Below are 11360 nucleotides of genomic sequence, written 5' to 3' on the forward strand. Positions count from 1 at the left end.
GAAACACAGAAACATGGTCATCAATATGAAAGATGGAAAAGGAAGGAAACCTCACAAAATAAGATCATAGGAAGCTCAATTTCTCTTTGACATAGAATTAAAATCTGATGCTCTGTTAAAGCAATGTGTTAAAGTAATCTATTATGTTCTCTTGATGTCTGTTAAATTCTAACTGTTCAAAAACAGCTGGATTTTTATTAAGAGCTATGGGTTATTTAAATAAGTGCTTATTTCCAACTATTTGAATAATCACCTTATAACAACGATCAGATTTGCTCTATGTTATGTCATGATTTTAAGGAATCTTATTTCAACCAATTATTTTGGATTTTGAGCCTTCTTGGCATTCTTGACAGCCATTCAAAAAATGAAAGTTCCAAACAATCTGGACTCTAAAATTTCCAGTAAATCTTGGACTTTGGTTTTTCCAGTTTGGGCCCAACTGAAAAAATTGAAGGACCTATGTCTCTCATATTATAGAGACACCAACTAATCAGACTATTTGGATTATATTAGAAGTACTGTCAAGATGTGAAGTGGTACCAAATTTTAAGTTTCTATAATGGAAAATGCTATTAATACAAATGTTTGAGAATTAAAAAGTCTAATGATCTTGTGTTACTAGACATGATAGTTATCTTAATGAGAAAGCCCCAGAGGCCTAAAGAGTTTAATACTTGTAAAATCCTACATGTGCTTTCAAAAATACTGTGAAGTAAGCAAGTGCCTCTTGTTGGTTTATGAGTTTATAATTTTAAACATGGCAACTTAAAGTCTTTTGCCATCCACAGTTATATAGGATTTGCTGCTCATAAAACTAAAGCTCTGTTGGTTCTGTGTTTAGCTGTCCTCCTATAGGTTCCTATGGACTTTTTCCAGCCACTTCTATTGTATTCAGTACTTTGGGATGGCTTTGTAAACAGAAGAAGCCAATAATGTATTGACAGTACCAACTGAGAGGAAGTATGGTTAACTGAGGTTACTAAAAACAAAAAGCAATTCAAATCAATTGGCAATCTACAAATAGAGTTAAAGATTTTAAAAGCTATTATTAAAATTGCTATATTGGTCTATTATGTTAAGTTATATGTGTGTACATATTGTATGTCCACATGGGAAAATTTTATTAAGAATTTTATTTTAATTGGCTTATAGATAAGATTGTCCATAAATTTAAGTTGCTAAAATTAATCAAAGATACATTTTAATTCATGTGACCTGAATCTCTGCATCATATGTTATATACTTGTTGGTAGAAAGAAACTAAAAACATTTTATATGGTTGTGCTTAAGTTTACTGGTTAAACAAACTACACCATGTTAGATATTTAAGAGGTGTTTTCAAATACATGATTCTTAAAATTTCTAGAAGGCATTGGACCTTCTGGTAAATGTTTTCTTAAGTTGTTATCTAATGGTTGAAACTATTTGCTAAGTATTTATGTAATATTGCTATTGTCAGCAAGCGATCTAGGACTTGCTGCCTCATTTCTCTATTCTAAGCCCAACTTGTTCTTTCATTTCTCTATTCTCTTCAAGGTAGGAAATTAATTCTATTATGAAGGAATCTGTAGGATGCACAATTTAATCTTTAAACCTTATAAAAGAGATGGCTAACATTGTAATATCTAAGCTGTACTTTGGAAATTTATATTCACTAAATAAAAGTTAAAAAAATTAAGTACTTTACATATTTAAAAAAAGTATAACTCTGAAACAAGGTGACTTTAAAAATCACATACTGATATACAGAGAGCATATTCAATTTGGGCACAGTTTCATGGATTTTAATCTTTAGTGGAAACACAACTAAAAACCATAATCCTGGTGATACTGCTTATTTTTATCAACATGAAGAAAGGAAATATGTTTTCAAGGCACAACTGATATTGACACTAAAAATTATGCACAATTTAAGAACCAGAGTATTTCCTTCTGAAGCAGAAGCACATCATTGTCAACTGACTGAATGTTTAATATGTCTCATAGACGTCTCCAGTGCTTCTTTAGTTTTCACTTTTTAAATTTCTCACAGCATTTGATCAAGACCTTGTTTTTCCAAATCAAACTTGTAACAACTCATCCATTAAAATCTACTTCTGCCTTAAATCTTATGTAACATAATCGCATATTTACGGTTTTAATGTCATGAATTGCCCCTTACTAATGGATCCTTCTCAAGAACTTCAGTAAGCTATTGTGCTTGTTCTGGCTGGCTGGATCACCGGGAGAGGATACTTGTGCCAGTGTAGAGGAGGAATGGTGAGGCCACAGGCAAAGAACCCAGAAAGTTGGAGTGAATTCACTGATTCAAGTAAGCTCCGTTTTTAGTTTTGCCCCTGCATTTATGGTTTCTGGTCTCAAAGGTTTTGTTGATTAATTTTTTCTTTTAGATTCTATTATAGCATGCAGAATTATTATTTTGCTTTAATTTTTATTTATTTTCACTTGTTTTAAATGGCAGAGACTGAGAGAGATAGAAGAGAGGCAGAGATCTTCTATCAGCTAATTAAATCCCCAAATACCCTCAATCAGGCAGGGCTGGCACAGAGTGAAGTCAGGAATCTTAAACTCCCTCTTGGTCTTCCACATTGGTGGCAAAGACCCAGGTACTTGTGTCATGGCCTTAAGCCTCCCAGGTTGCACAGTAGCAGGGAGTGGGATAGAAAGCAAAGGAGCTGGAACTCAAACCAGGCACTCCAATATGGCACACAGATATCAAAAATGGTATTGTAACTGCCTTGTCAATCACCTGACTAAAGTCCTTTTAAAAAATGTGTTGCAAAAAAAAAAAGTGTGTTGCAATTGTAAGCTTATTTAGGGGAAAATTATTGAATTTGCAAAGATAGGCAAAAGAGACTATTTACTGTGCTGTGTGTGACAAAAACTGTGGGATCCAGAATATTATAGCAAAAAGTACTTACTGTTTGCATGCAGATTTTATTTGTTCACCATGCTATTGATGATTAAAGGAGAAGTAAATTTCCAGTTATCCAGTATACTTTCATTTAAACCAAGTAACAGTCCTGATAAATAGGATTTAGTGAGATATGTAATCTTCCAAATTTGATTATTAAAAAAATTTGCAATCCTCTCTTTCCTGTTGTGGAATCCAGGAAGCTACATGGAAATACAGCTGTAGGTGCTTATGCAGCAAGTGGAACACAGATGTTGGATCAATCGTCTGGGAAGTAGCAACAGTTCTGGCTGTCCTACACTGCACAGTGAGGTAAGTGAAACATATATAAGAGAACTTCAAAAACTTCGAAAAAGTGAATTTGAACATATGAGTTTATTTTGATACTTTTTTCGGCAAAAAGATATTGTCATTATATATGGAGAATGCATAATAATGAAAAGCACATGACTTTCAAAATTAGCATTGCACCAACATAAACTTCTGCATTAGTTCCATTTTATGAATATTAAAATGTTTTAAGGATTTATTTAATTATTTGAATGATTTAGAGAGAAAGAGAGAGAGAGCACACTTCTATCTGCTGGTTCATTTCCCAGATGAGAGTTATACATAACTATTGATTTTATTATTTTAGTTTTTCTTTAGGGTTTAGGATATAGGGTTTAGGATATTGGGTTTAAATTATGAAAATTGGCATTCAAATGATATTGTATTGCTTTACATACTGGAACTTTATAATACTATGTTTTTAACTTTTCTCCTCTTCACATTTATCTTATTTTCTTGTATACCTAACTTTATTTCATAAACCACATGATACACCATCATATTTTATATACTATCTTATGCTTTTTACAGAACAGCATGATTTAATATAATGAACACATTGTTTGAATGCAATTTAATGATTCCTAGTAAAGTTATGGTATATACAGTTCATACAACTATCATAATCCATTTTATTTATTTATTTGAAATTTATTATTTATGTATTTATTTATTTATTTGAAAGGCAGAGTTACAGAGAGACAGAGGCAGAAAGAGAGAGAGGTCTTCCATCTGCAGGTTCACTCACCAGCTGGCCTCACTGGCTGGAGTTGGGCCGATCCAAAGCCGGGAGCCAAGATCTTCTTCCAGGAATCCCATGTGGGTGCAGTTGCACAAAGACTTGGGCAATCTTCTACTGCTTTCCCATGACATAGCAGAGGGCTGGATCTGAACTGTAGCAGTCAAGACATGAACAAGTACCCATATGGGATGCCAGCAATGCAGGCGATGGTTTTACCTATTAAGCCACAGTGCCAGCCCCACCATGATCCATTTCTTCCACTCACAAATTCCTTTCATGCCCATATGCAGTTTATTCCATTCCCAACTTCAATACTAGGGAACTACAAATGTGCTTTCTTCATCTATAGAATATATATATTTTTAAAAAAAGTGTAGATTCTGTGTCTAGCTTCTTTCACCTAACATAATGTTCCTAAAATTCATTATATTGTACATTTTATTTTTGAGTAATAATTTCACTGAACAGATGCACCATAGTTTATCTATTTGTTCACTGAAAAACATTTAGGTTGTTTCAGTTTTATTTGAGTATTAATAAAGCTGTTAATGTATATTTATATTCAGATTCTTTGCATGAATGTTGTTTTCATTCCCCTAAGATAAATTGCTGGGAATGCAACTTTTAAATTATACTTATATGGTGATGTGTGTTTATAAAACACAGCCATGATTTTTTTTTCCAGAGCTGATATGCCAGCTTACATTCCAACCTGTAATTTGAGAGAGGTCTAGTCACTTCAAATCCTTTCTACCACTTTATATTGTCAGCATAAACTTCAGATTGTGACAGTATCTCATTATGTCCTTAATTTGTATTTCCACAAAGGCTAATGAACTTGTTTATTTTTCATGTACTTACTTCCTATATGTATATACCTACCACTTTGGGAAATGTATGTTCATATCTTGGTCCATTTTCTAATCAGACTTCAATGTACTTTTGAGACATGTGATTTGCAAATGTTTTCACCCAGTTAGTAGGTAGTATTTCATTTTTTTGTAATACTGTAAATGCATACTGAAACATTCAGCTATCATTTATGTACACAATTGTTTCTTATTACAGTCAGCTGTTTTTATACATGCAACTGTTGAATCTCTGTCCTTTTATAGATATGTAATTATATATTCCTTGTCAATTGGTCTTTTTGTCATTATGAAATGTCATTTTTTATCCCTAGCAATATGCCATGTCCTGAAATCTATGTTGCTTCCTAGCAATAGTCAGTCTAGCTTACTATGATTAGTGTTTGCAACATATTCTTTTTATTTTAACTTGTCAGTGTACTGTATTTAATTTAATTTTCATTTCTTTCAGAAATTTAACTTCTTTAGCATATAGATGGAGTGACTTTTTTCTTCAGTATAAAAACTGATTTAATTGGAATGTTTAGAGCCTTTATAGTTAATGTAATATTAGTTCAGTAAGACTTTCAGTGTTTCATTGTACTGCATATTTGTTCTTTATTTTTGTTCTTGCTTACAAAGCTTTCCTTCTTGCTTCAGCTAATTGAGTTTATTTATTCATTGAGGATATGTTTTGTCCTAGCTATTTGTTTACATGCTTTAGCCCTTTATTCTTCTTAAAATATGGTTTTCTATGGATTAATATAACTACATTTACCTTATCTCAGTCTATTTGTTAAACATCTTTGTTTATGGGCATGCAGGGATGGAGATGAAGGTGAGAGCTAGAGTGAGAGCAAGAGAATGAGAAAGAGTGCATGTGAGAGAGAGAGAGGGAGAGAGAGAGAGAGAGAGAGATCTCCCATCAGTAGGCTTCTCTCTCAAATACCAAAAATGCTCATGGTTGGGCTAATTCTAAAGTGGTAACTGGACTGAAATCCAGATTTCCCACATTAGTGGCAAGGGCCCATCAATTTGAGTCATCACCTGTTGCTGCCCAAGGGTGTACACCAGCTGGAAACTGGAATCAGAAACCAAAATAGGATTCAAACCATTATGTTAAAAGGAGGCAGGGAAGGAGGGAGGAGGGAGAGAGAGAGAGAGGGAGAGAAGAAGAAGGAGGAGGAGGAAGAGGGAAGGGAAGCAGAGGGGGAGGGGAGGGGTAGGGAGGGGAGGAAAGATAGAAAGAGACAAACATTCTATAGACTAGCTCACTCCCCAGATGCTGGATGGTGACAATACCCAGAGCTGGTCCAGGCCAGAAGATGGGAAATCAATCCAAGCCTCCTCTGTGGGTGACAGAGATTCAACTATTTCAGCCATCATCTGCTGCCTCTGACTGAATTGTCAAACTTGTCAAACCATAATAATTAAGCAATGGTACTGTGATATATTTATTCATCACAGTGGGATAAGCTGCCACCTGCAAGTCCCAGATAATTCACTTTTATTCCAGCTCCTCTTTTTTTTAAAACTTTTATTTAATGAATATAAATTTCCAAAGTACAGCTTATGGATTACAATTGCTCCACCCCCAACTTCCCTCCCACCCGCCATCCTCCCCTTTCCCGCTCTCTCTCCTCTTCCATTCACATCAAGATTCATTTTCAATTCTCTTTATATACAGAAGATCAGTTTAGTATATATTAAGTAAAGATTTCAACAGTTTGCCCCCACATAGTAACACAAAGTGAAAAATACTGTTGGAGTACTAGTTATAGCATTAAATCACAATGTACAGCACATTAAGGACAGAGATCCCACATGATATTTTTAAAAAATTGATTAATTTTCTATGCAATTTCCAATTTAAAACCAAGTTGTTTTTTTTTCATTTTCAATTGTCTTTATATACTGAAGATGGATTCAGTATATACTCCAGCTCCTCTTTAAGGTACCTTGAAAAGCAGTGGAAGATGACTCAAGTACTTGGGGACTGCCACCCTGTGGGTGACTCCTATCATTAAACTCCTGACTCCTGGATTCCACCTAACACAACCCCAGTGTTGCAGACATTTAGGAATGAACCAATGGTTGGTAGATCACTTTCCCTCATTCCTCCTCCATCCCTGTCATTCTGCTTTTCAACTAAATAAAACAAATCTTATTAAAAAGAATATGTTCGTGGGGATGGCATTGTGGTCAAGCTAGTTAATCCACTACTTGCCATATCACCTGTGTGGGAAACCTAGCTTGAGTTTCTGCCTCCTGGCTTCAGCAAGGCCTTGCCCTGGCTATTGTATCCATTTGGATTGTGAACCAATGGATGAAAGATCTCTCTCTCTCTCTCTCTCTCTCTCTCTCTCTCTCTCTCTCTCTTTCTCTCTCTCCGTGTGTGTGTGTTTCTTTCTCTGACTCCTTCCTTTTCATTATGATTTTCAATAAATGAAATAAATACTTTTAAAAAGTAAGCTGCTGGTGATTAACTTCCAAAAACAGAATAACGACACTTTATTTCTACCACGTTTCATAATTAGTTTGATTGACTATCATAGTGATTCTGAAAGTCATTAAATATCATTACCCTTTACACAAATCAAGATATCGATTCATTGCAAAGAAGTTTCTCATCTGTAATACAATGGTGTAGTCCATATGCCCATACATTATTTTTAAAACATTTCCCACTACATATTAAGCCACTAAGAACAGGATATTAGTAGCAGTATTAAATCAAAATATAGAAATTAACTAAACAATAGACCATAAGCTGTAAATTAACACCAAGAGATCTAATCTCAAATTGCTATGTTCACCAGAATAATCTCATTTTTCTCAGCACTGACTTTATCATGAATAAGATATTTTTAAATTATGTTAAAAATCAATATAAATTTTTGTAAAAAATTATGGCTTATTGTAAACCTGCTAAAATCTAATTATAAATATCTATTACTGCTATATCTTTAGTATTTATTCAATTCTTAATTCTAAGTAAGCATCATAATACACTCAAATGACTGACATGGGGTCAGCACTGTGTCATAGTGGGCAGAGTCACCACCTGCAGTGCCAGCATCCAATATTGGCACTGGATTGAGTTCCAGCTGTTCCAGCTCCAAGCCAGCTCTCTGCTATTGCTTGGAAAACAGTAGAAGATGGCCCAATCCTTGGGTATCCAAGTGGGAGACCCAGAAGAGGCTCCTGGCACCTGGCTTTGGATCCATGCAGCTCTGGCCATTGCAGCAAATTGGGGAGTGAACCAGCAGATGAAAGACTCTCTCTCTCTCTCTCTCTCTCTCTCTCTCTCTCTCTCTCTCTCTTTCTCTCTGTAATTCTTTCAAATAAATAAATAAATAAATAAATAAATAAATAAATAAATATTAAAAAATCATTTTGGTAATTCTGTTTAAAGCAGTTTTGTTCATCTATTGCCAAAATGAACCCATTCAGTTTGTCAGAAAATAATGTATCATAAATTAAATGCAGAACCAAACCTATCTCTGTCTCTGTCTCTGCCTGTTTGTAATTCTAAATTTCAAATAAATAAATAACTCTTTTTAAAAAGACTCACATATCTGCTGTTATATATAAATATATGCTTTTCTAGTACTCACATATATATGCATACTCCCTATGAATTAAGGTGCCATATCCAATAAATAAGTTTTAATAGCATTGTGGACAGCTGGAAAATTAAAGTATCAAAGCAATAGCTTTAAGAAAGCATTAAAGCCCCTTCCCGATTCCTCCTGTGAAGACGTAGCTGCGGCTGGCTGAGGTGGTGGCGTTCAAGATGTCGACCAAGAATTTCCAAGTCAGTGACGGGGACTGGATTTGCCCTGACAAAAAATGTGGAAACGTAAATTTTGCTAGAAGAACCAGTTGTAATCGATGTGGTCGGGAGAAAACAACTGAAGCCAAGATGATGAAAGCTGGAGGCACTGAAATAGGAAAGACACTTGCAGAAAAGAGCCGAGGCCTATTTAGTGCTAATGATTGGCAGTGTAAAACTTGCAGTAATGTGAATTGGGCCAGAAGATCAGAATGTAATATGTGTAATACTCCGAAGTATGCTAAACTAGAAGAAAGAACAGGCTATGGTGGTGGTTTTAATGAAAGAGAAAATGTTGAATATATAGAAAGAGAAGAATCTGATGGTGAATATGATGAGTTTGGACGTAAGAAGAAAAAATACAGAGGAAAGGCAGTTGGTCCTGCATCCATATTAAAAGAAGTTGAAGACAAAGAATCAGAGGGAGAAGAAGAGGATGAGGATGAAGATCTTTCTAAATATAAATTAGATGAGGATGAAGATGAAGATGATGCCGATCTCTCAAAATATAATCTTGATGCCAGTGAAGAAGAAGATAGTAGTAATAAAAAGAAGTCTAGTAGACGAAGTCGCTCAAAGTCTCGATCTTCACATTCACGGTCTTCATCACGCTCATCCTCCCCCTCAAGTTCAAGGTCTAGGTCCAGGTCCCGTTCAAGGAGTTCTTCCAGTTCGCAGTCAAGATCTCGTTCCAGTTCCAGAGAACGTTCGAGATCTCGTGGGTCGAAATCAAGATCCAGCTCCAGGTCCCACAGGGGCTCTTCTTCCCCACAAAAAAGATCTTACTCAAGTTCATCATCTTCTCCTGAGAGGAACAGAAAGAGAAGTCGTTCTAGATCTTCTTCATCCGGTGATCGCAAAAAAAGACGAACAAGATCACGGTCACCCGAAAGCCAGGTGATTGGTGAAAACACTAAACAACCCTGAGCCCAGGGCCAACCCCTACGGAACACCACTACTTTACCCAGGCACCACAGGTCATCTTCTGGATCGTCCCATTCTGGTTCCCATTCAAGTTCAAAAAAGAAATACTGTATTAAAATTTACATCTTAAAAAAAAACAGTGCAGTGCATGAAACATAATTTTTAAGAAGTTGGTGTCTTACTTGGTCAGAAGTGCTAAATCTGCTAGTAGAGGTGCATGTCTTTCATTGCTTTTCAGGACAATACAGCTGTGTTTATTTGTCGGCGAACTTGGAAGGCTTCCATAGCCTTGGCAACTCATGACGACAGCCTAGGGTGGTTACTGGCACCATAAACTAGAGTGTCAATTTGTTGGGTCAACAACAGGAGCCACTGTGCACTTGCTCCTCATGTGGGATCTCTGTCCTTAATGTGCTGTACATTGTGATTTAATGCTATAACTAGTACTCAAACAGTATGTTTCACTTTGTGTTTCTATGTGGGTGCAAACTGTTGAAATCTTTATACTAAATTGATCTTCTGTATATAAAGAGAATTGAAAATGAATCTTGATGCAAATGTGAGGGGAGAGGGAGCGGGAGAGGGGAGGGTTGCGGGTGGGAGGGAAGTTATGGGAGGGGGAAGCCATTGTAATCCATAAGCTGTACACTGGAAATTTATATTCATTAAATAAAAGTTAAAAAATTAAAAAAAAAGTAAGTTGCATTTTAAGCCATAATATCCCCAAATAGATGCTCTATTTATTGTTCATTATTTACAGCCATTTGCTTCATTTAAAACCATCTCAGCTATAACAGAGTACTTTGTTTCCTAATTTACATTCTTTTTTTGTTGTTTTTGTTTTTTCACTTCTAAATGTATCCTGTCTGTTGGGTTACCTAGGCTTGCCTGAACTTTCGGCTCGGAGGCAAGACTGGTAAACTAATTGGAAATATGTTTATGTTAATCTGAAAAAAGAAGTCAACTTGTTTATGTTGTTAAGCCATGTCTAAGTCATTCTTACCAGAAAAAAAAAGTTAAACTAAGTAATAAAACAGCCAGTTGTAAATTTATTTATATTGAAATTCCCTATTCTGAGGGTGCCTTAGAATCATTGTCTTATCCAGCTTTACTTTTTTGCACCATCACATTTACTACAAAGCAGTCTTGTAAATCACAGAAAGAGAAAGGTGTTACTCTTTTCTTTTTCTGACACACAATTTGGGGTAAGAAAGAAAGTCTAATAGTTCATCTCTTTTCTACTGATATGGTTGCCTAATAGGAAAAAACATCTTTCAAAATGTTTGTCTTAAATAAATTTGAGAAGCTTTATGTGATATCTTTTAAAGCTCCAGTTATCAAATACATTAGGATAGAAAAGGCTAAATCATAGCTAATAAGCAAATTGAAGAAAGCTTTTGGAGTATATTTCTGTTTGGGTTTAAGCCCAACAGATATTGTGAATTTAAGCCAGCATTTGTGTTGAGCTATTTAAACACATTGCATATAAAGTTTTCTTCTGAATAACAAATGAATGCTTATTTCTGCATGTTGTAATCAGAAATCATTATTTTTCTTATCACTTGAAATAACTTATGGCTTAAAATGCTTTCAGAGTTTTTTATTTCCCAAAATTGAAATCTGTTCACTTGAGCTTCATTTTGTTTTCTGGTTTCAAAAGAATAAGATTTCTCTTAACAGTATCTTCAGTGACAATACAAGGTAAGTATATTAAGGGAAATCAATAATTGTGCTTGGGGGCTTTTTGCGCTGATGTATTGCTTT

At 35.1% G+C, this 11360-nt stretch overlaps 1 protein-coding gene across 1 annotated transcript; it reads left to right on the forward strand.

Annotated features, from left to right (window-relative positions):
* The first annotated feature begins 8581 nt into the window (after window positions 1-8581).
* On the forward strand, window positions 8582-9745 carry LOC133754025 (zinc finger Ran-binding domain-containing protein 2-like). Its single transcript, XM_062184654.1, has one exon. The coding sequence runs from the start codon at window positions 8634-8636 to the stop codon at window positions 9597-9599; it is 966 nt and encodes a 321-aa protein (XP_062040638.1). The 5' UTR covers window positions 8582-8633; the 3' UTR covers window positions 9600-9745.
* Window positions 9746-11360: the final 1615 nt, after the last annotated feature.

This window comes from Lepus europaeus, chromosome Y, assembly GCF_033115175.1.
Source record: "Lepus europaeus isolate LE1 chromosome Y, mLepTim1.pri, whole genome shotgun sequence".
Lineage (NCBI taxonomy): Eukaryota > Metazoa > Chordata > Mammalia > Lagomorpha > Leporidae > Lepus > Lepus europaeus.

What these genes read in the sequence shown, in the direction of transcription:
- LOC133754025 (XM_062184654.1), top strand. Translation starts at nt 8,634, where the DNA reads ATGTCGACCAAGAATTTCCAAGTCAGTGACGGGGACTGGATTTGCCCT.